General features: G+C 46.7%; 3 protein-coding genes across 3 annotated transcripts in view; all 3 read right to left on the bottom strand.

Annotated features, from left to right (window-relative positions):
• The window catches only part of Tdrkh (tudor and KH domain containing), a 13,023-nt gene extending 3,668 nt beyond the window's left edge, over nt 1–9,355 (bottom strand). Inside the window, exons 1-6 of the mRNA XM_015502909.2 lie at nt 9,247–9,355; nt 3,584–3,732; nt 2,700–2,806; nt 1,897–2,086; nt 1,075–1,214; nt 639–960 (exon numbers count right to left, since the gene is read on the bottom strand). Coding sequence (XP_015358395.2) covers nt 639–960; nt 1,075–1,214; nt 1,897–2,086; nt 2,700–2,806; nt 3,584–3,707 — 883 coding nt within the window. The 5' untranslated portion in view covers nt 3,708–3,732; nt 9,247–9,355. The remainder of the gene's footprint in view (nt 1–638; nt 961–1,074; nt 1,215–1,896; nt 2,087–2,699; nt 2,807–3,583; nt 3,733–9,246) is intronic.
• The window catches only part of Mrpl9 (mitochondrial ribosomal protein L9), a 28,848-nt gene extending 14,942 nt beyond the window's left edge, over nt 1–13,906 (bottom strand). The window contains exon 1 of the mRNA XM_015502667.2: nt 13,830–13,906. Coding sequence (XP_015358153.2) covers nt 13,830–13,906 — 77 coding nt within the window. The remainder of the gene's footprint in view (nt 1–13,829) is intronic.
• Nucleotides 13,907–17,904: 3,998 nt separating this feature from the next.
• Nucleotides 17,905–24,658, bottom strand: Lingo4 (leucine rich repeat and Ig domain containing 4). Its single transcript, XM_015502907.2, has 2 exons — nt 22,937–24,658; nt 17,905–20,386 (listed from the first exon to the last, which is right to left on the bottom strand). The coding sequence occupies exons 1-2, from the start codon at nt 23,167–23,169 to the stop codon at nt 18,592–18,594; spliced, it is 2,028 nt and encodes a 675-aa protein (XP_015358393.2). The 5' UTR covers nt 23,170–24,658; the 3' UTR covers nt 17,905–18,591.
• Between the last annotated feature and the right edge of the window lie 26 nt (nt 24,659–24,684).

The following is a 24,684-nucleotide window of genomic DNA, read 5'->3' as shown; positions in this document are numbered from 1 at the left end:
ATTGAGTTTATTGAGAGTAGAGAGAGAGTGTGTGTGATGGGAGGGAGAGAAAGAGAATTTTTTTTAATATATTTTTATTTTTTAGTTTTCGGCGGACACAACATCTTTCTTTGTATGTGGTGCTGAGGATCGGGCCACACGCATGTCAGGAGAGCGCGCTACTGCTTGAGCCACATCCCCAAGCCCTCCAAGGAGCCTCTTGAGGGTCCTCGTCTTTCTTGCCCATGTCAGCACCTTTGCATAGAAGAGAAAGCTCATAGCCTTTTTCTTCTTGAAGAGTGATGGTTTTTAGAACCATCAATGAGACATGCAATAAAAAGAAAAATCAGGTTGAGGACTTATACTCATTTAAAAAGTATGTCTGGTGAAAGACTATAATGTAAATTCAATTATTTGATGTACTGTTCACAGACTAGTTTGCTGTGTTAGCATATTCCTATCTCATTTGCCTTCACCAGCTGGCTCATATTCAGAAAAAATATTATTAATGTTTAGTATTAAGTAAAATAGTACATTAATCTATGATGATAGACTTATAAATACAGTCACAAAAATAGTTTTTTTTTTTAATTGCGTCCTATTTTGGGTCAGTTAAGCCAGTATTCCCATCCTTCATATGTTCCCTCTTTGTTACATACTTTCAAACATGGACATCTCAGGACTGGTCTGGTCTCCAGACTTCTGAAAGCTGTCACCATTAGGTTTCTCCTTGGAACCATTTTTTGGGCCTACAATAGCCATGTCACCACTTCCTTTGCGGGGAGAAGCTGCCAGGGGTGCAGCTTGCCCCATGCTAGAACTGCTGTTTTTCCATAAAGTTGGTTCTCCAGCTCCACCTGGCTCTGTCACTTCCTCTCTTCTCACACTGATTGGCTGCTTGCGTGGGACTCTGGTTTCTGCAGAATTGGCAATTCTCTTCCGAAGTTCTTCATCTTCTGAAACTTTTTCCAGTATCAAATGCTGTGGAAAATAAAGGAAGGGATAGTATCTATGCAGCCAGATGTTGATCCAGAAAGGAATTTATAATGGGTTCTTCACACTCTTAGGAATGATCCAAATCTGTCAACTACTTGCCTTGGCTGCTGCCACTTCCTTCTGTGTTCCTGAGATTTTTATAAGTCTTGATAATAGTAATGTGCCCTCTGATTCTTTGTCACAGGTAATTTTGGCTCCAGACGCCTTACAGATAGAACGAATTGTCTCGCCGCCTCTCCCTACATTGAACAATACACAAAAATGTGTCTGACCTTAACTATTAGAGAAATCAACATTTTATACATACTATCAGAAGGGAGTCAATTCTCATTTCCAAACTGAACAGAATGCAAGGCGTTGCACAGCAATCATGAGCTTTTCAAGACATTACTGTAGGAAAGAGTATACAGGACTCTGATTTACCCATTTTACTTAAACTCCATACTTTGGGTAGGCTAACTTCATGTCATTTTCATTTTTTGGCTACTCAGCAAGGCTATACAAACTTTACATTCCCATCTCCTAAGATACACACTACATGGTATAAGAACCCTGAAATGAGGGCAAGAACTTCTTTCTCAAACAGCAGCATTAAGGAATGATCCAGGGGAAGCATAAAAGGTGCCAGATACAGCACGGTTCGGAATGACTTGGGATAACGTGATAACTAAAGGTTTTATCATGAGATGACTGCATTTACCAGAATGTTCTGGAACCTATAGACATATTCTGATCATATCACTTCTTAAAGTAATGGGTTTTGTTTCTGTAAGAAAGTAAAGCTCTGGATTCAATTTCCATTCCCCCCCACCCCCACAGTAAGGTGAAGGGGGAGTAGGCCAGGAGAATCCTTGGGAAGATGTAAAAGAAAGGCAAAAGTAAAGAATAAAGGAAACAGCACAGGAAGCTGTCTAGTGGTACCTATGATTCTGCCCACAGATCTCTGGGGGACTGAGAGCTGTTCAGACACTGGGGTATTCTCTGTCAGGATCTGGTGGATTGCTGCTTTGGCCTTGCACACCTGAACAGGAAAACCACTGATAAGCAGCACTCGCTCATCGCCTACATCCTCTGTGTCCACATCAATCCGTGCACCTGTCTGTTTCCGCAGCTGCAAAGGAAAGGAGACATGGCAGTGTATTCTGGAAGAGCCCCCAGTGGGGCCCAGCTAATGACACTCTAAACAAACCCTGGAGGTAGATAGAGTTGATAAAACCATCAGTTATTCAGAAATGCTACAATCAGTCTTCATTTACTTCTGCTTAAGGAAGGAGATTAATGACCAAGGTAATTACAAATAGAAGTTAATTCAAAACCATTTCTATGTTTATAATCCATCCCTCACCAGTTTTATCTTGATTAGAGAATTAAAGATTTTGTTTTCTTGACATTTTAACTGAACAATGGAGGATGATAAGAAAAACCAGGCAATTCTATATTTACTGCCAATTAATGAGCAAGTTCATTAATTCCATAACAGAAAAGACTGGTTCAACCTATACCAAGCTGAGAATCATCCAATTAAAAACTTCTATTTCAAGCTAAATCATCTATTCTCTAGGAAGGAAAACAGCATAGTTAAAATTTTTCTGTAATTTATCCAGAGCTTTACTTTCTTACAGAAAGTAAGTGTGCGATTTGTGATATAGGGTGAGAGGAAGGAATGAGAAGTCAATAAATAGACACAATATCTGGGAAAGCTGTTTGCCTGCTCAAACACTTGCCTGTTTAATATTGGCTCCTTGCCGACCAATGATGAGCTTCACAGCCTCTTGGGGAACTCGCATCTCTATCTCGATGTCGTCCTCCCCAACAAATGTCAGCCGCTCTTCTGCACAGATCATGGCTCATTAGATCAGACTTAAATACACAAGAAACTACCACCATCCCTTCTCAATCTGGTTGTCAGAGACATTGATCAAGAGGTAAAACTGTGAATGTCAACCATAATGACAAACAAAAGCAGCATTTGAGTGAGAATTAGAAGTTCCTAAAAGAACAGAGATGGGGCTTAGGGTGTTGTTCAGTGGTAGAGTACATGCTTAGTATTCGTGAGGCTGAGTTCAACCCCCAGCAACCCCACCCCACATGGCCCTTTCTCTTGGATACCAGGCTAACACCAGGAAATGCTAATATGGGGATGCCAACATGGGAAAAGCAGACTATGAAAAGGTGTTCTAGGTTTTGGGCAAACTACTTCTAGGACAAGACTCCTGGAGAACAATGAAGGCCAGAAGTTGTCTAAGCCATCTAAGACTCAAAACTTCTCCCGACTTATTTGTACATTAGTTATTTCTCTAGGTCTAGCCTGTGACAAATCTACCTTCTTCTAATAACTAATTAAAAGGAACATAGAAATATTTTTAAAAACCCCCATGTCACATTGATTTTGTGAAAGGATCAATGGAGTTATAAGTTATTTCACAGACTAGCTTCACATTAAGAACATAGAAAAGAAGAAATCAAATATTTTCAAACTCCTCACAGAAAGTCAATTATATCTCACCAAACAATACATGGTATGGCAAGGAGATAGTTTCATTTCAACTTAACAAGGCAGGAACATGGTTGGAGTATTTTCACAGGCACAATTGTAGGGTTCACATACCTCTGCTTTCCCTGTATCTGCGGTATAGGATATAGGCAACTGTTGCACTGGCTGGAATCCCAAGGCCCAGGGCTATTTTCTGAATAGTGGACATGCTTGTCCAAGAAGTCCGTTCGGTGGACATTTTCTGCTATACTCTGACTTACATCCTGAAATAAGCAAACCAAGGAAAAAGCTTTCATCAGTTTGCTAGGATGGCTGGCATAGGGACATGAGAACACATTGTTATTGAAAACAATTTTACTAATTTCCCATTTCAAGAGCTTCAGAAATCTCAAAATCTATTTCATGAAAAAGATCTCAGGGTATTAAAAAAGTTAGTGAAGAGGGGCCAGGGTTGTGATTCAGTGGTAGAGCGCTTGCCTAGCATGTGTGATTCTCAGCACCACATATAAATAAATAAAATAAAGGGCCATTGATAACTAAAAAATATTTTTAAAAAAGTTAGCAAAGGGGGATATATATAACTGTTTCACTTTTTTCCCCCAAGGAGAAAATTATATTAATTAGTTTTAGAAGCCAAATGATCAAATAAAATATTTTTTAAAAATACTTAAATTTCATATCAAACTATTTAAAACTCCTTATCTATGTCCTGGACCTTTTACAGAAGATGTTATCTCTACAAGGAGTGCCATTCCAGACTTAGTACAATCTTGTAAATATAGACTTGGTTTACCATCTCTGCTTCCGGTTTCTATTTAATCCTCAAAAAACAGTGAAAGGGAGTTCTGCTCTACTCCTTCACCAGACCTAACTTCCCAGGTCATCAACCTAGAGAACATGTATGCAGCCTTGTCTTACCCTACTGCAGCAGGAGGAAAGCAGCCATTCCCCCCGACAAAAATCTTTCTTTGGTTTCTGTGTCCTCTTTCTCTTGGTTTCTCCTCCTGTTTTCCCTGTCAGATCCTTCAGAGTCTGGGGACTTCTCTTCCTGTGCCTTCTATCCATTGCTAATGGCACTCTGCTCTTTGGGCAATTTCACCCACACCTGCAGCTTCCATTACTACCTGTATGCTAATGTTTCCAGCAACATAGCACTGGCCTGATTCAGAAGCACATCAAATCTCATTGAGACTTACTGGCCTTGTTGCTATTAATCTGACACTGTTTATTCGTTTTGCTGTCAAGCAAATCTTAACATTTCCCTTGCTATAATTCCGTATTGTTACATACATTTAGGTTCTCCCAATGATTTTGCACCTTCTCTTCTCAAACCTCTAGCATCTCCTCCATTCTTTCAAATGATGTTCTTGCTCCCTATCTGAGAAGGCAGAGCCTTCAGACAAAATATCCACAAGCTTCCCCACATTTACCTGTCTCCACCTTCGCTTGCTTTTGTGTGTGTGTGTGTGTGTGTGTGTGTGTATGTGTGAGGTGTGGGGGATTGAACCCAGGGCCTTGTGCATGCAAGGCAAGCACTCTACCAACTGAGCTACATCCCTAGCCCTCCACCTTCACTTGTGCCTGAATACTTGACCTTTTCACCTGTGACCATGAATGAACTGTCTTATTCCTATAGCTGAATTCTGTCATATTCGTGTTGCTCCACCAGGTCTTCTTCCTTTGTTGTTAATGTCCTTCCCTCTATTGGATTTTTCCATCAGACAAACATCCTCTCTTCTTAAAGAAAATCTATCTTTATTCTGCTTATTTCTCCAACTACATCCCATTTCCCTGCTTACTTTCACATGAAGACTCTAGAATGCCAAAACTTCAGTCCTCAAATTTTCTTCATCTATTCTACCTACTTGTCAAGGTCACCATTGATTTTGCATTTCTAAATCCAAAGATCAATTCTTAGTTCTCAATTTACATGACTTTGCCACAGTATCTGGCATAGCCTGTGATATCCTCTTCTCTAAAAATACCTTTGCCTGGCCTCCCCAGCAGCACATCTTCCTGCCTTTATTTCCCTCTTCCTTTATTTTATACCAGGGATTGAACCCAAGGGTATCAACCACTGAGTCACATTCCCAGTCCTTTTTATTTTGAGACAGGGTCTTGCTAAATTGCTTAGGACTTCACTAAATTGCTGAGGCTATTTTGAACTTTTGATCCTCCTGCCTCAGTCTCCCAAATCAATGGGATTACAGGCATGTACCACCACACCCCAGCCTCTCCTCCTTTTTTGACTGATTTGTTTCAGTTGCTGGTTCCTTCTCATTCCTTGTAACTTCCAAACACTAGATATCCCATGGGTCTGTCCTTTGTTTTCTGTTCTGTTTCACTTCCTGAGTGGTCTCATCAAGTCTCATTCATGGTCTGGCTTTAAATCCCATCTATATGCTGCCAATTCCCAAATTCATGATCTAGTTTAGGACCTTTCTCCTATGATCCAGGGTTTGTATATCCAACTGCCTATTAATGACATCTCCTTTCGATATCTAGTCCTAAAAATACTCTAATTCAGGACTCTGGAATAAAACTAGTTCTAAAAGTGCATTCCCTGAAAGCCTGTGAGGAGGAGCCAAGAGGGAAGGAGACCCAGCATGAAAAGATCACTTCTAGGAACAAATCCAGGTAAGGAGATTTGAGGTGGTTTTCTCATTACCACTCAAACAGACCACCAGAATTTGCATCTGGTGTGTTGGGGATGTAGCTCAACGGTAGAGCTCCTGTTAGCATGCACAAAGCTCAGAGCTCAAGCCCCAGAACTTGCCCCACCCCATCTGCATCTAAGTCAGGCTGCTTTACCAACTAGAACAGAATAAAATTCTTCAGAGGTATCAGAAGTTTGCCATTAATTTTCTAGGCAGTAGTTTTAATTTAATCTACCCTCATGCCTAGACTCATAGCCTGAAGGAAAAAAAAAAAAAATCAAAACCTTCTTTTATTGTCTTGGTGAAAAAATTTTATCAAGTATCTTGTCTCTTTGGGACAATCAGTTGCTCTATAGGTTTAGCAAATCACTTTTAGAGACTGGAGCATCAACCTGAGGGAATACTGATCCTTTCACTCTGCTTTTTTAGGGAAAGGATAGAAGGGTTGAGTTTAAAGTGGGCTGTTTTCATTTATGAGGTACTTTCCCCAAATCACTGAATAAAAATCAGTTTCTCCCTCTTTTATTAAACAGCCTGAAAGGTTGCATGATACCAAGTAAACAGCTCTGTATACACCAGAGGAAAGGAAACAAATTTGGTTTCATAAGGTTTTGTTTTGGGTAGCAGGGATTGAACCCCAGGGGTTCAACCACTGAGCCATATCCCCAGCCCAGCCCATTTTTTATTTTGAGAAAGGGTCTCACTAAGTTGCTGAGGCTGGCTTTGAACTTATGATCCTCCTGCCTCAATCTCCCAAACCGCTGGGATTACAGGTGTGTGCTACCACGCCCATCTTTTTCTGCTTAATTTTTGAATACATAACTTTCAAAGTATATTTTCCTATACTAAGAAATAATCTATTCTTTTTTAAATTTTTAGTTATACATGATAGTAGGATGTATTTTAGCAGAATATACACACATAGAGTATAACTATTCTATTTAGGTTCCCACTCTTGTGGTCATACATGATGTGGAGTTACCCTGGTTGTGTATACAAATACAAGGATAGGAAAGTTTTGACCAATTAATTCTACTGTCTTTCCTATTCCCCTTTGTCTAACCCAATGGACTTCTAGTCTCCCTCTCCCCACCTTCCCTTGTTGTGGGTTGGCATCCACAAATCAGAAATAATCTATTCTTTATCTCTAGGAACGATTTTACTTTTTTTTCCCTCTCCTAGTTACTTCATATATTTATTCATATGGTCTCCAAAGTGCAAAGCCTGTCTTCGTTATTAATGTGCCTTGGTTTTATACTGCTAGTTGAACATGCTAGGGATAGAGGATGAATAAGAATTCCTGCTCTGAGATAGTCACACTTTAGTAGGAGATAAACATCTACTAGACAGTGCAAAAAAATAAATTATTGGCCAATGCAACAGCAGGGAGGAGCTAAAAGGTTTGTCTTAGACGGGACACAGTTGAAAATCATTTAAAATAGAAGTCATTTATCATCTGCCAATTTATTCAAACCAACGAAAACCGAGTATCCAATATGAGCTTGGCTTGGGGGATACAACAGTCAAGAGCTGCTTCCATGGAGCTTCTCGTCTGGCAGAGGTCTTGACAGGAGTATGAAGGTGTTAAAAGGTTTTGGAAAACCAAAAATAAACCTACCCCTGTGCTCTTGAATGCTCTCAGCCTTTAACACCACCTTTCTGGCCATAATTCATGCTTATGGGGTACAGAAATCAGAATTTCAGAACTGGGGGACCGCAGAGACTATTTTCTTCATTAACGATGTTACAACTGGGGCAACTGAGGCTCAGGGATATAAAAGGATTTCACTGAGGTTACAAGGCTGATTAGTCATTTCTATACAATACAAGGTTGAGGGAAATAATTCTGTTTTGAAGGCTAATTATAATCCTACCTCTGTATGGAAGCCAGAAGCACTATAGTTTTTCAGTTCTGAAACTACCAAAATCAAGACCAAGGATATCTGATATTTGGCTGGCTCAGCAGCCAAACTCCCTCAATCATGACCACCTATTCGAGGTTGGGCTTCATTGATGGGAACTTTCACAGAATCCCAAACATCCCTTCATAACATACACCTTGCTTGTAATTTTTGATTAATGGCTACGTCTGTTTTAAGAATGAACTGAAAGCAGCAAAAGTAGGTTCAGGGAGACCAGACTACTCCAGGTGTCAATGATGGAGAGAGAAGAGATAGTAGTGGATAATTTTTTTGTGATACTGGAATTGAACCTAAAGTTTCATGCATGCTTGTCAAATGCTCTACTACTGAACTGCTTCCCCCGACCTTTTAAAATTTTGAGACAGGTCTTCCTAAGTTGCCCAGGCTGGCCTGGAACTTGTAGTCCTCCTACCTGAGACTCCCAAGTTGCTGGGCTTACAGGCATGCATCGCTTTCATCAGCAGAGATAGTTTTAGTAAGTAGAACACTCGAGACCTAGCCACTGATTTATGGAAAGGCAGAGGGGAGAGCCAAGGAGCTGGCCATCAGGTTTTGGATGGCACACCTGCCATTTGATCGTGTTGGAAATAGACTATTGATTCGGTGGCGGAGTCTGTGTCACAAGAAAATGAATATCCACGACAACGATAAACTTGTCGGTGGACTTCTATTTGAACCAAAAGCTAAATCTCACCAACCCCTCTTCGGAGATTACAAATGAATGTGTTCACTGTGCTGTCAGCTCCTGTCTCCCGGGATGTGTTAATGAAGCCGAGTCAGTCAAACCCACAAGGATTCTCCGTTAAGAAACAAAGAGGAATATTGGGGAAACCCACCAAAAGCCCGGCGCATTATTGTGTCAATTAAGAGTGGTTATCTCATTAGAGAGAACTTCGGAAACAGGTGGGGGAACGAAAGCAGCTTCTCCGCCGACCCGGCTCGACAATGCACACCCTCGCCCGAGTCCGCGGGACCCGAGAGGTCTCCTGGAGCCGATCCGAGGTCCCCGAGGTAGAGCTGCGGCCAAGCAGCGCCCCACAGCCCGGGGCTGACACTCGCCCCGGGGCCTCACACCCCCTCTTGCCCGGGACGCGGGGACACCCCCCTTCCCTCGACCCCACATTCCTGCCTTCCAGTTGCCAGAGCTGTTCACAGCCCGGCGTCTCCCAACACTCCCGCTCTCGAGCCCCGCCTTTACCGCTCCTCCAAGTCGGCTCTCGAGCGCTCAGCCTCGCGCCTCACCCTGGCCACCGCCTCCTCCCACACGCACCGCGGCTAGAGCCCGGCTGGCGGGGCTTCAGTCACGACTTCCCACCCCCGCAGCCCGCCTGCACCAATCAGCGCCCCGCTCTCTGCCTGATCGTCCCCGCTGCAACCAATCCTTCCGCCGGCCTGCCGTGAGCGACGTGCGGCGGCCCGCTGATGTCCAATTACCCGGATGTACTCCAAAGCCGGCCCACCCCGCCAGCCAATAGGATCCCGGAGAGGCAGGTGTGGTTCATGGAGATCGCACCTGAAGAGAATTAGGCAGCCAATTAGAAGCTTCACGGAGGCCTCCCGGTCCATCTCCTAGCCAATTGCCGGGGAGGCTTCCGCCTCCTAAGCCTTGCGGGAAAAATCAGCGCTCCGGCGACTGGGACCCAGGTGTGAGGGCGTCGAAGGCCTTCCCCGCGTCACGGTGCCCCCAGGAGGGTGTCTTGGGCAGAGTTGGTGCCACTGCACACCCACTGGCCGCCGGGGAGCCAGCCTCATTCCGGCGGCTCTGCACCACTTTTTTCTCTGGTGGTTTTTTTCCTCGCTCGGTCCCCCACAAGTGAGAGGAGCTCAGGAGACGCGGAAGACATTTTTTTTTAAATTTGAAAACATGCGAGATAGGCTCCGTGGGTGGGGGCAGGCGCTGCGTCACGGAGATCGAGGATCCACGCTTCTGTCCCTCTGCCACACTCTTTCCCCCGTGATGTTTCATCTCACCTCCAGCCCTGAGGAANGGCCGCGCTCCCCCGGGCTCGGCGGGACCACCCGGGGACGTTCCTGGCGGGCGAGAGTGGGTGGGCTGCTGCCCGCGGCAGTTTGCTTTGCAAGAGTGAATTCCAGCCGTCGTCGGGGCCCCCGGACCGTTGAGAACGGTTGGGCCCTGCCGTTGCCGCTGCGCCCGCTCGGTGCGCTCCGCGCCGCCCGCGCCGGCCCGAGGCTCTCCCCGGCAGGCGCGCCGGGTCGCTGGGACGGCCGCCGCACCGCTGCTGCCGCAGTGCCCGGTGAGCGCCTGTAAAGGTTCGTTGGATAGAAGCAAGATTACATTTCCATCAATTAGGACATGCTCTTGGTACTCAGTTTTTTATTTTTATTTTTAGAGGGGTCTCGCTATGTTGCCCAGGCTGTCCTTGAACTCCTGGACTCAAGCGATCCTCCTGCCTCAGCCTCTCCTCCAGTGGCTGGGACTACAGTCGTGCCCAACTTCTATCAGTTTTAAAAATATGTATGTGTTTGGAATAAGTAATGCGTGTACGTTCTGGAAGAGTGAGAAGAAACCGAAGTTATTACAGACGATTTCCTCTTTTCTTCAGAGGCAAGATATTTCATACGTTAACATTCATATATATGTCAGCATATATATGCACAGGTATTATATATGTGCATACACACACACACACACACACATATATATACCCAGTCAATAACATACATACCATTTTGCAATTTCCTTTTTATATAATCTGGAAGTCTTTTCATAGCAGCATAAATTAGGATATATTAAATAAGTCCTTTAGCATAGTTATGTTGATATGCAAGCATACTTCATTTTGCTCTTCTGTATCTATAGGTTAGATACTTAGGAATGCAATGACTAGGTCAGAGAAGTGTATGCATTGTTGGTTTTTTTTTTTTATCATTTGGATAGAAAAAATTTTGCAAATTCATTTCCTCCCAAATTTTTTTTCTGATTTTTATTCCACTATCAGTGTTTGAAAAGGATTTTGGTAAGTATAGCATTGCCATATTGCCTTCCTCAGAAGTTCAAGTTTTCTCTTCCATCAGCAATGTGTGGAAAAGCTGTTTCATAGCACACTGACACAGTGTGTTATCACATCTTGATTTTGACAGTGTGAATGGTATCTCATTGCAATTTTTATTTCTTTATAGGTTGAGCGTCTTTTAACTGGCAATTGCATTTTTGTTAATTATATATTTATATACTTTGTTAATATTTTTATTGCTTATTGAATGTTTCCTTAATATTTATTTTTTGTATTTAAGTTAAAAATATTTTCCTCTTTTCCCAGTTGGGTTTATGTCCTTTTTTTTTTTTTTTTGCTAGTGGAGGTGGTACCAGGATTGAACCCCCGGGTGCCCTACCACTGAACTGCATTCCCAGCCCTTTTTATTTTTTATTTTGAGACAGGGTCTTGCTAAGTTGCCCAGGCTGGCCTCAAGCTTTCAATACTCCTGCCTCTGCCAAGTCTTTGGGATTACTGGCATGCACTACCACGCCCAGCTGGTTCTGTTTTGTTTATGGTGATTTTTTAAATGAAATTTTAAAAATTTATACATAGTTGAATGTATCAACATTTTCCTTGATAACTTTTGGATTTCATATCATATTTAGAAAAGTTTACCACCAAAGTTATTTTTTTTTTTTAAAAAACTACTTCATATTTTTGTACTACCATTTTGTATGTGCATTTTTGAGTTTTTGTCTGTCTGTCGTTTTTGCAGTACTGGGGATTGAACCCATGGCCTTGTACATGGAAGGTAAGTGCTTTACCACTGAACTACATCCCCATCCCACATAATGTAGATATTTGATTCATCTGAAATTTATTTTTGTATAAAGATGTGAAATAGAGGTCCAATTTTATTTTGTTTTATCCAGCCTTTCTTATTGAATAACCCTTATTTTCTCCATTGTTTTTGAATGTTATCTTTATAGTATCCAAATTTCTACAAGTATCTGAGTTCGTTTCTTGATTTTTCATTTTGTTCCATTGATATCCATGTTCTTGTGTTTATTTTATTTTTTTAATTGCTATACTTTGGGTTTTTAACACAATTTAAAAATTAATGTACAGTGTACCTGCAGAAAAATGCAAAAAAGAAAGTACACATTTTGATGAATTTTCAAAAATGGAATACATTTTCATAACCAGCACCAGTTCAAAAACCAGAACATTATCAGTGCCCCCTGTGTCCCCTTCCAGTCAGTATTCCCCACAAGGATAATGATTTCTAGTACTATAAACTAGCTTTACCCCCCCCCCCCGCCACACACACACAATTACAGAGTATATACTTCTTTGAGTCTGGCTTCCTTTGTTTAAATATTTGTGAGATTCAATCATACAGTATATAATTTTAAGTCATTTGTTCGTATTACTGTGTAGTATATTTATATTGTGCCATAATTTACTTCAATGTGGCTAATGTTATTTTGATTGGAATCATGTTTTTCGATTACTTAAAGGAGAATTGTATTTATGATATAGAATCTTCCTGTAAGTTGAAGTCATTGATGTCCTGTCAGTAGTGTTTTAAAGTTTTCGTCATGTACATGTTTCTTGTTTAGATTTTTTTTTTGTTTGTTTGTTTGTTTGTTTGCGTTGGTGCTGGGGATTGAACCCAGGGTTCAATGTGCGGGTGGGCACTCTACCAACTGGGCCATATCCCCAGCCCCCTCTTGTTTAGATTTTTGAGTGTCTTGATTGCTATAGCTATTTTTACTTTAGAAAGGTTACAGAGTAGTTTAAATCCAAGGAATGCCCAGTGTTGCTCTAAAAGGTGCAGCTTTACTTTATAGATCATCATTGTCCAGCTCCAGTGAGGGTGGGGTGGGCAAAAAAAGAGGAAATGAAATGGAAGTACAAAATGGGGATCAAAATCACACGACAGGAGGATTTCTTAATCAGGGCATGAAAAGCCAGGTGGAATCACTATTCCTGGGAATTTTTTAAAAGAGGGTTGACTTCTAACTGGCTGGTGAGATTGGGGAACAGAGGAAACGACTTTAGTTGAAGTGATTCTAATAGAGGATTCCAGACTCACTCTCAAGTCACCGTGCATTTGGAATTTTTATATCATTTTCCTACTAAGAACCCAAATCAGAATCGAGAGATTGAGTGTGAGATGCAGGATTGGGTGAATAGTAATTTCTGTATTTTCATCTCCAGCTCCTTAGAGTCCCTTCTCTTTCCTTGATGGGTGTTCTGAATAAGCTGCAGGAGGTAGTAGGTGAAATAAGTTAACAGAAGGCCTGGATTTCCCAGAGAATTTGGTGAGCAGCTGTTAAGCCTGAAACAGGAGAGTAGATTTTTAGCTAGTGTCTGGGCAGTGAGGGCTGCCCAGACTCTGGTAGCCTGACTCCAGAGCCGTGGCTCACAAAGTTCCCTTCCCATAAAACATGTGGATGAGCCACTCAAGGAACATTCAGTTGCCCAAGTCTTTGAGAAACAGCACTCACCTCTCCTTTGGCCAACCATAGGAGCCAGCCCTTTCTCTTTCATTTATCCACCCTCTTTATCAGAAGCCAGCGACGAGGGCTGGGGCTGGGGCTCAGTGGTAGAGCGTCTGCCTAGCATGGGTGAGGCACTGGTGTTCGATCCTCAGCACCACATAAAAACAAGACAAAGAAAATAAAGCATGCTGTCCACATACAACTACCAAAAAAAAAAAAAAAAAAAAGGAAAAGAAAGAAGGTAACCAGCAACTAGGAGCAAGAGCCTTATTCTCATAATTTATGCTGGTGCTATTGCATCTTTAGATCAGACTGATGAACTGTGGCAGGTATCCTGGGAGAGATTCTCCCCAGCCTCTCTGGCTTCAACTTCCCATCTCTTAAGTCTTGCTTCGTTTCCCTTACAAAACATGACTTGAGAATCTCTAGTCTTAGACATTCTCCAGTATGAGTGATCCTCACACTGCCTGTCCCTGAGGAATGAGTACTGTGGGAGAAGGGGACAGGGCCTTTTCCATCATCTGTGCTAAACACCTCCTTCACTCTGTGGTCCTTCCCAGCCTTTCTCCTTGCCTCCACTGGGCCCCAGGAACAAAGGCAACCTAAGCTTTACTACATCCCAAGCCTTTTTAAATTTTTATGTATTTACTTACTTATTTGGGTACTGAGAATTCAACCCAGGGGTGTTTAACCACTGAGCCACATCCCCAGCCCTTTTTTATATTCTATTTAATAGACAGGTCTTGCTGAGTTGCTAAGTGCCTTGCTAAGTTGCTGAGGCTGGTTTTGAACTTGCAGTTCCCCCTGCCTCAGCCTCCCAAGTCACTGGGATTACAGGCATGCACCACTGCACCCAGCTTTATTTTTTATGTTGAGTCGGGATCTTGCTGAGTTGCTGTGTCTGGCCTCAAACTCGCAATTCTCTTGCCTTAGCTTCTGCAGTTCTGGGGTTATAGGTGTGTACCATCGTACCTGGCCCACAGTAGAGGTTCCTAACCTGCATTCCATAGGATCTTTGGTGGCTTCCACATGACTGGATAATGGATAAACATTTTTGTTCCTAAAGTGCACTAGTTATTTTCAAGGGCCCATGATTCAAGGTTGAGGATCATTGCCTTGCAGTGCTCTCATTCTCTGAATCAGGATCTAGCCTGGCTAAGGAAATGGAAGTCAGAAGTTAGAGAGTATATCCAGGGCCCAAATGGGACCCGCTGTAATGGTGCCAGAGTACTTTGGGTTTAAGTTCCCTCAGCCTAGGTGAAACCATGACTGAGATGGAGGCTAGTACGGGTGGAAGATGTGTGTGATGAGATGACTTCGTGAGGACCTGCCAAGCACGGGCAGCAGAAGGTGGGCAGAGTGAATGGATTCAGACAGCTCCCTGATTGTTCCACCATACGGCATTTTCTGAACAGCCTTTCTCTAACCTAAGAGCTTGCTGAAGTTAGAACCCAGAAAAGGAACTAGGAAGTTCAGAGCCTTCATATTTAATCACAAGAGAGTCCTTTGCTGCGAGACCGGCATTTTACATCAGTCTGCCTGATTCCTGGAGTTTCTGCTCCTCTCTGCCCGTCCTGGAGACAGAAGCCGAGCACTGGGAGAAGGGCTGAAGCCAAAATGGTAAAAACGACTCCCTGAAATAGAGTTATGGAAGGAAGGTGGGGATTAACAACAGATCTGTTGCCCTTACAAGTTTAGAATGAGTTGGGTGGAAGATGTTACCTTTGTCACAGTTTATGTCCTGCAAGTGAGAGGTCCTGGGAGAAGAGGCAAGAACAGTGAATGTGGCAGTGTGATGAGTCAGACCAACCTGAGTTCAGATGAGGTTCCCTGGTAACTAGCTCTGTGCACGAGCAACCCGAGTGACTTAACCTATTTTACCTGGAGTTGATGAACTAAGATGCCTACCTACCAGACGGGGTTGATGGGAGGGTTCAGTAAGAAAACATATAAGGCCATTTAAATGGAGGAGGCCCTAAATGAATGTTTTCTTCTCTCTGGGCGGTTTTCTTCTCTCCCACCCTGGACAGAGCTGCCATTGAACTGCCTCTATCATATCCTTGCATGTGGTCATGCCCCACAAAACCATGTGGTATACCCACTCGTGTCCCCAGTTGCAGTTGCATCCTCATTGGCACACATACCCGCCTAAGAGCGGCCTTTCCAGTCAGGTAAGAGGAGGGACTGCACTCTGGGGCTGGGGCTCAGCGGTAGAGCGCTTGCCAGCATGTGGGAGGCACAGGGTTTGATTCTCAGCACCACATAAAAATAAATAAAAATAAAGGTTTATCCATAACAAAAGGGTGTGTGTGTGTGTGTGTATTTTTTTTTTTTTTTAAAGAGGGGGCACTGGCTTGTTGGTGATTTGACAAGCTGTAGAAATGCTCATTACATTAACCTGGTCTCCTTAGCAGACTTTAACCCTTGAAGCTATCCTGGAAAAACTGGGAAAGGAGAACAGGAGTGGCGGGTGGTAGAGAGGAATACTATTCTTGAGTGATATTTTGTTTACTAGGGAGACCCTTCTCTATGCTTAGTGCCAGGCACCATTTCTGGAGCTGCATTCTAGCTGTATAGTAGCTGCTGGCCACGTGCGGTTACTGAGCACTTTTAAAGGTGGTAGTGCAACTGAAGAATGGGATTTTATATTTGTTTAATTATAACCAGTTTAAAGTTTAAAACAGATACTTTGTTCATTTATTAGAAAACAGTATGTTTGGAACAACTTGGATGTGTGAATCTACTTTTCCAGCAGTGAATTTAATGAAATTTATATACAAATATTTTTGGTAAAAAAAAAAATTAGTGATTTAATTGAAATGTGCTATGAATATAAAATATATACTGGATTTCAAAGACCAAGTATAAAAAAATAATGTTAAGAGTTTCATCACTGATTTTTATATTGATAACATGTTGAAATAAAACTAGTTTGGTTACATTGGGTTAAATAAAATCTAGTTTTGAAATTAATCATACTGCGTCATTTTTACTTTTTCAATGGGCCCCTAGAAAATTTGAATTTACACATGTGACTCAACTTCTTTTTCTGTTCGGCATCTCTGCTCTTGAGACTTTGGTGAGCAGCTTCTCCCTGTGCCAGACATTCACCTGTTCCCGACTGCCCGCCCCAGGGGCCACACGGAGATTTCTCCAACAGCAGGGCTGCTTCAGCCCTTATCTGCATTGCAGAGAGGACCAGTAGACTGAGAGCCACTGGCGCCAGATTCCCAAGTCCTAATCTAATAAGCTGGGGGACGTTGTGGGGGAGGTCCCTGGGATGCTGACTGAGTTGTGCACAGTGGGGGAGTTTGGCAGGAGGACTCGGGGATACCTATTTCTCATGGATGTCGATTTCTTCAGTCACACCCCGAACTGGTGGCTTCTCACATTCACTTGTGCCCCACTGAGGAGTTGCCTGGTCTCAAGTCCAGCTCTGCCTTCTCCATAGCACTGGCTGCCCTCACCTGTCGGGGACAGTTTGAGCTGGGACTGTTGTAAGAGTGGAGTCTCCTCAGACCAAGGACAAACAGCAGCGGCTAGGAAGCTCATGATGTTTGCCTGTGGTTTGGTGTGGGGTGGGAGGGGATCCAGAGGAGGAGGGGAACTAAGGACGCTGGGCAGATGCTGCTGCAGAGCAAGCAAGGCTCCCCGGGGCCGCGTGATTCTCCCCTTGTCGGTCCCTCCTCCTGCTCCTCTCGGCTCCTTTTTGCTCCTCCCCTTCTGGTGATGCTGAGACTGTCGCCTGATCTCTTGAGCGCTCAGCATCTCTACTTTTTGGGGCTTTGCTTTGTCCTCTGTTTGAAACACTTTGTGGTAGTCAGCAGTTCCAAACCTTCCCTCCACTTCCCTGTCTGGGTGACGTCTGTCCAGAGACGGCTTCCCACTAGGGCTGTGCCAAACACGGACCAGGATTGCTACAGAAGGGAAGTGGAAAGTAACCAGGCAGGCAGATCCTGCTGCTCCTTCCCCCTCCACTTCCCACTCACTGGGCTGCCCTCCCTTGTCCCTCAGCCTAGCACCTTCTGCATTCTGGGTCTCTCTCCTTTGACAGCTTTGCATTTGTTAGTCACTTTCTAGGAGCTTCCTCTAGCTTTATCCCCACCAGTGCAGTAGGGAATCTGACACCAGAAAGACTAGAAAGGAGGGGAGGAGCTGGGTATCCTAGGCTGGGATTTTTGCACCGGGATCCCCTGGAAGTTGCCTCAGCTCCAGAGAAGGGGAGTAAAAGGGAAAGGATTGAGACCGAAAGGAGCTGGGAGCGCTGATCTTTCCAGGCTGGTAGGCCCCCTTACCCCGTATGTCAAACTGGGTTAGGTGGAGGTGAGGCCATTGGGTCACATGGTCAGTAGGCAGAAAGGGGAAGATGGGAGGAAATACACTGAAGTAAAGAAAGTTCCAGAGATGGTGTTTTGTTTTGGCTGCGAGTGTAGTGACCTTTTGGCAGCAGGTTTAATGGTCAGACAGAGGAAGGTGTTGGCTCATGCAGACACAGCCCAGTGTGTGGTCCATCTTCCCCCATATCACGCATGCATCCTCTTCTCCTCAACTTGAGGATCCTGGCCTCTAGTTCCTTACACTTACAGCCTGGGGCTGGGGTGTGATGGGGAGTAGAAAAGAAAGGGAAACTTCCTGGGTAAGGAGCAAAGACCCCAAGAAGCAAGTGGCACTTCTGAGTCTCACCTCTAAAACAATCTTGGCTATCATATCATATCAATACCATTGCAATTGGTATTGATTATTAGAGAATGTAATTGTGCAAAGAAAGCCTAGTGGTTAGAATGGCAGACTGGAACCTTGGTGGTTTTCTGCTCCACATGGGGTGGGGATGAAGGGAGGGCTGGGTGGACTACAGGGTCTATATCTACAACTCCTTGCACCCTCAGAGAAGAGATGACAGTGCTGTCCTCAGACTGGAAAGGCACGGACAGCAGCCCCTTTCTCCGGAGGCGTCACTAATTGCTGGCATGAGGCAGGTGGCGGGTTGGGGAGATCTGGGCTGCTTGGGATGAGGTTCTGGTCCAAGTGGCCTTGGTTCTGTCTTTCCCTTTGGTGTCTGAATTGGACTTGTCTGGGTCCCCTGGGTGGAAGGAAAAGTCAGAAGAGCTTGGCAGTGACCCGATTTCCCCCAGAGTTCTTATCCCCAGAGGGCCGAGGTGCCACAAAGTCGAAGGTCACATGGTGTTTGACCCGGCCCTTGCCCTTGCTCCAGAGGGCAATCAGGCCAAAGCAGAGGGTCACTGAGGTGAGGAAGGGGAGGAAGCCAACTGCCAGCACCATAGCCACACCCCTGCTGTCCAGAAAGAAAGGCCCTGGGATCCCTGGCACAGTGACGTTGGGGTCAGAGAGAGTGCCGTTTGGTGGTTCAACTTGAATTACTTCCAGCCAGGTTCTTAGGGAGTCATTCCCAGCTACGTTGCTGACCACACAGACATAGGCCCCTCTGTCCTGTAGCTGTACTGAGCGGATCTCCAGTGTCCCATCCTCTAGGACCCTGACTCTCCCTGCCCTTCCCAGCCAAGCCCCCTGAGGCCTCATCCAGGAGACAGTGGGGGCTGGGTCTCCATCTCCGGAGCAGGAAAAAACGGCGTGTCCTCCCTCCTCGGCAATGACCCACCGGGGCCCAGACTTCCGGATCAGGGCTGGTTTGCAGGTAAAATGCCCTGGAGGCAGGATGTCTGAAAACTCCCTCAGGCTCTTCCCCCGGACAGGCTGGGGGCCTGCACAGGCAGGAGGGGAATTGCCAAAGTCCAGGCGGCTACGGAGCCTGAGCAGCCAGAGGAGGCGACAGTCACAGGTTAGGGGGTTGCCAGACAGCCTCAGAGTGACCAGTTTGTCTGGAGAAGGGAAAGCCGTCTCCTCCAGGGTCTGAAGGGCGTTATCTGCCACATCCAGCAGGTGGAAGGCTGACAAGCCGTGGAAGGCGTGGGCCTCGATGGAAGTGAGGCAGGCCCCTGAGAGTCGCAGCTCCTGGAGCCGCACCAGGGGGCTGAGCCTCCGGGCTGGGATGGCAGAGATAGGGTTCTGAGATAGATCCAGGACCCTGAGGAAGCTCAGGTGGTGCAGAGCTTGGAAGGGCACAGAGCTCAGGTTGCAGCGAGTGATGGCCAGGCTGCTCAGATTGAGCCCCGTCAGACTCCCAGGGTCCAGAGCCTCCAGAGATGGCCAGTGGTGGATCTCCAGCTCCTTTAGCTGCCCCAGCCCCCGCAGCGCCCCAGCCGGCAGCCTCTCAATATCCAGTTCCCGAAGCCTAAGGACCACTAGTGCTGGGAGCCGGGCAAGGGCCAGGCCAGGCACCATGCTGAGGTTGCAGCGCTCCAGGGTGAGGGTGCTTAACTTGGCCAGGCCTGCAAACGCCCCTGGAGCCACAAACACCAGGTGATTGTCCCCAACCTCCAGCTGCTGGAGGCTGCCTAACTCACCAAAAGCTCCATCCAGGAAGAGAACAATCTGGTTGAGGCGGAGGTCAAGCAGTGTGAGGGCAGACAGACCCGAGAAGACCCCCGGCCCCACAATTCGGAGCCGGTTGCCCTGTAGCCTCAGGGTGAGGAGGCTCTGTAGGCCATGGAAGGCCCCAGGCTCAAGGGCAGAGAGCTGGTTGTGGCTGAGGTCCAGTTCCTGGAGCAGGCCCAGTCGGGAAAGCATGCCCCGCTGAAGCCCCCACAGGCGGTTCCCACTTAGGTCCAGGAGCTCAGTGTCCAGCGGGAGTCCCCCAGGGACAGCCTCCAGTCTCCTGTGGGCACAGAGCACGGCTCGGGGCTGGGAGGTGCAGTCACAAAGGGCAGGGCAGCTACCACTGCTACCTCCAGGCAGGAGGAGCAGGAAAAGGAGGGGGTGCCACGGGGGCCAGGCTTGCTGTGGAGCTGTGGCCGCATTCATCGCCTCTTGAGTCCTAGAAGAGATGATGACATGGTCCTTTTTGGAAAGTGGCTTCAGATGATGGTGACCTGGACTTTTTCAAGCCCTCCGTATTGAAATGGGTCTGTCTTAGCATTGCCAGTAGGCAGGGTAGAGAACTAGGAAGAATTCTGTCTGGTACACCACCTCCTGGGGCTTCCTGGGACTCCTCTTTGGGGAATCTTTCCCCCACCCCATCCCAGGCCTGGCTAACCAGCTCGGTGCTCCTGTAACTACCTCGTGAAACCCTAGTCAACCTGATTTCTGGGGGGGGGGGGAAGTTTTATTGGAATGGGACAGGCAGCAGAAGGGAAGTAACTCTGAGTCTTTCTGTAATGATTTCTCCCTGTGTCTGTAAGGTCCAGGAATAACTTAGCTCCCTTCTCCCTGATGTCTGCTCCCCAAGTGCTGCTCTCCCTCTCAGCCTACCCTTGCTGTCCCATGTCATATATGGCTTTGCCTAGGGCTCAAGGAAACCACATCCTTGGCCAGATCTGACTGGAGAAAGGTCCTCACCTCGCTGTCACCCCAGGCTCTGCCCCTTGTCTCTGTACCCGTCCAGCCTGGCCCAGGGCCTGAAGTCTGGACTAGGAGATCCAGTCTCCCCAGGATGCCTGTGTGGATGACAGCCAGCTGTACATTATCCGTGACCCAGGGTGCAGGGGGCACTCTATGGGGGAGCTGGGAATCTCTGACCAACCCTTCCTCTCCTGCAAAGGCTGCCCAGGGTGTGAACGGTTTGGTCCTCACTTTTCTCTTATAACCCTCCTTCTTCTTTTTTTAATACCAGGGACTGAATCCAGGGACACTTAACCACTAAACACATACCCAGCCCTTTCTTATTTTTTTTATTTTGAGACAGGGTCTCACTATGTTGCTTAAGGCCTTACTAAATTGCGGAGTCTGGCTTTGAATTTGTGATCCTCCTGCCTCAGCCTCCTGAGCTGTTGGGATTACAGGCATGTGCCACTGGGCCCAGCTCTTATAACCCTTCTTAATAGTGTTTTGATTCTAGTCTGTGTGTGAATCTAAGAGACAGCCACTTGTCCCCTCTGGCCTGCGCTAAGATGGACTGTGATTCTGGGAGGCACAGATAAGGGAGGAGAGAGAGCATCTGACCTGATGCTGTGGGGTGGGGAGAAGAGGAGCCCTTAGCTGGCACAGCAGACATCTGGGGTTCTGGGTACCAGGAGCCTGGGCAATATCAGGAAGATGGTGACTGTAATGGATCACCCGAGGCTGTCTGAGGTGATAGAGAAAAAGAGGTCTTTAGTGGCCGTCTCAATTTGCCCTGTTGGATACAACAGGGACCCCGAGGGAGGGAACGTGTTGGAGTTGGGAAGGGGCGGCTGATGTGATAGTGGCAAGAGCCACGGATTCTCCTGGAGGCAGCACCCTGGCTGCAGGTCCTGATCACCTCTGGGCTTCGAGCTTCAGGCTTTCTGGGTCCTGTGGGGTCAGCTCTCTGCTTTGTGCCCTATTTTCTCCCAAGTGGAACACAGGACAGTGTGACTTCTTCCCCCTCCTTTCCATTCTCCACCCTCCGCCAGCAGGGTCATTCCAGAGGCTATCATTTATCCACCTCAGAGGAAACTAAAGAAAGAGACCCCAGCATTAGACTTGACGGGGTGCAAAAACAGCAGAGGGACGCAGGGCACTATTCGGAGGCTTGGAGGATGGAAAAGAATGGCAAGGGGCAAAGGCTGCTAGCGGCCTCCTCTGCCCTTACTCTAACCTGACAGGTATCCGGCATGCTGAGAGTTCTCCAGGGACAGGGATGCCCAGCCTCCCCCCTTCTTCCTGTGCTTGTTCTGGGAAGTCCACCTGACAGCTAGCTCTTCATCACCGTCGCTGCAGCTCCTGCTCATCCTTTTTGCTCTGCATTCAGCAAAAGTGCAATGGAGCATGGGACCCAGCCTCCCTCCTTTCCGTTCTCGTGGGTTTCCTCTTAGTCCCCCAACCTGCTGGGCCAGGGGCTGGGGGACGTGGAGCCAGACTCTTTTATTTATAAGGTGGCTAATTTAATCACAAACTTGCCCAGCTCCATGGGTACGGGACTGGCTTCCAGCCACTTTGCCGGAGGAGATAGGTGTCGGGCCATTTCTTTCTCTCCTTCAGCGGGGTGGGGGGCGTCCTCCTGGCCCCGTGTGGGTTCAGAGACCCATGTGGACATGAGCGTCCTCTTTAAAGCTCACCTGACTGAGGCATAGGGTCCTGTGTGGGGAGGGAACTCCTGGGGGAAAGATTTCTGGAATATCCACACTGACCATGGGGGGATATTCTGCCCAGGGGTAGAGGGATCTCTGGGGAGAAAATGGAGGAGGTCTCCAGGGAGTCCTTCCACCTAGGGGCACCCGGAAATTTTAGTTTGCCCGTGAAAGTCCTGTGGTGGCAGGAGCAAGGGTTGGCTGGGGGGGGGGGGTGTGTGTGGGGTGGGATGGGGTACGATCCTCTTCCATTGACAGGCTCCCCGGTTTGGCTTTGTCTCTGAGAATGTTACGGAAAAGGGCAGCTGCCATTTGGGACAGAGGGCAGGGGCACTTACCGGAGACGCTGGAGGGTGGCATCAAGTTGGACACTGCATCTGCCCGGGGCTGGGGACCCCGTCCCATTCGAGCTGCACCTGGGGCCACTGCACTTCCCGTCTGTGCCTCGCTCCCCACTCCCGCCGCCCGCCCGCCTGCCACCGCCACAGCCGCTGCTGCTGTTGCCACCGCTGCTGCTACCGCTGTGGTCCTTGCTGCCAAGACACAGGGAGAGAAAAGAGCCAGGAAGCATTTCTCCTTTTTTTTTGTTCTCCTCTCTCTCCCTTTTTTTAAATCAGGCGAGAATGAGTCTGCAGCAACCCTGTTGGTGCAAAATAAATAAATAAAGCCACCAGGGAGGTCTGCAGCAAGCGGCCACTACAGGATGTCAGTGGAGGAAAGGAGCCAGGGGGAGGCTCTGTGCCAGGGACGGGTCTGCAAGAGAGGCAGCCGGGTGGCACAAAGGGTCTCTCTGACATCCCGATTCCTCTCCAGGGAGCTCGGGAGCTCCCCCGCTAACGCTAACCAGCTTCCGGAGAATGGCCTTTTGGTCTCCCAGATGCAGAGCGATTCTGTGCAACCTCTAAATCTAAACAGCCCCCATGGGTGGGCATCACGTATGGAAAAGTTCTCACCCCACTACATTCCCTGTGGAGCTTAGCTTGAGGCACCTTGGGTGGAAGTACCTGAGGATTGGCTCAGGAGCCTCCGCGGGGGGTACTGCTCAGCCTGGGGGTGATGGGGGCTAGAATTCTAATGACAGTGTGCAGACTGGACACAGAATGAGGCCAGCGAGCAGGCACATAGGTAGTCATCTTGAAGACGCCCTCCGTCCTGACACACACACACACTTGCCTTTCAAATCATTTTATAGAGAACTGTACAGGTTGGGGTTTATATCTACCCAGCCAAGTCCCTCCCCTGAGAGGAAAAAAAAATCCTCCCATCACCTGTTTTTTAGTTCTCCCAGGAGGGTCCACCGCTATTTCTGAAGCAAAGGAAATTCTGGGACAAGGTCACAACAGAGAACCAGGTCCCTGGTTCTTCCTGGTAGACTCAGTGGCAGCCAGTCACAGAGCCATGGGATGGCATCACCTTCTTTTTTTCATGGGGAAAGTAGTCCCTGGCCAAGGAAGTCCTCCTCTCCCCAGTGTCTGTCTCTTTTCATCCCCAGCCTTTTTCTATTTTTTGAAACAGGGTCTCACTAAGTTGCTGAGACTGGCCTTGAACTGGGGATTCTTATGCCCCGGCCTCCTGCGTAGCTGGGATTGCGGGCATTCTCTACCACTCCTGGCCTCTTGGCAGCTCTTGTGATAGAAGATAGTTGGAGCTAGGTGGGAATTTGGACCACTCCAGGTGTAAGATTGGTGGGCTGGATCACCACGGAAATGTCCTGGGATCCTACCAGACTGAGACTCTTTCTGAGGTCCCTAGGTTTCTCTGAGCTGTGACCTCAGGATGAGAGAGAGTGTGTCAGACCAAAGGTGCCAATAGAACTGCATGACTGCAGGTTTAGTTCACATGTATTTTGCTTGTGTGTGAATGTGTGTCTCTGAACAGACTCCTACAGTTTATATTTAAAGTGCGCATAAAAGGGTTCTTCTTGACCTCTGTATCTCGACCTGAGGCTATTGGCGTCCACTGTGTTACCCTCCCTTCACACCCAAATCCCAGTGACAATTATCCCCCTCCCTCCACCCCCTTCCCATTCTTATTTTTTTGTTTTTGTTTTTTTGTGGTTTTTTTTTTTTTTTTGGTACCAGGGATT

The sequence above is a fragment of the Marmota marmota genome, unplaced genomic scaffold (genome assembly GCF_001458135.2).
Source record: "Marmota marmota marmota unplaced genomic scaffold, marMar, whole genome shotgun sequence".
NCBI classification, from domain to species: Eukaryota; Metazoa; Chordata; class Mammalia; order Rodentia; family Sciuridae; genus Marmota; species Marmota marmota.
This window is presented reverse-complemented; position numbering and strand designations above follow the sequence as displayed.

Coding starts and splice junctions, on each gene's coding strand:
- Lingo4 (XM_015502907.2), bottom strand. CDS start 23,169: ATGCTTCCTGGCTCTTTTCTCTCCCTGTGTCTTGGCAGCAAGGACCAC. Junction 20,387..22,936: donor GCCACCCTCCAGCGTCTCCG/GTAAGTGCCCCT, acceptor CATCTCTTCTAG/GACTCAAGAGGCGATGAATG.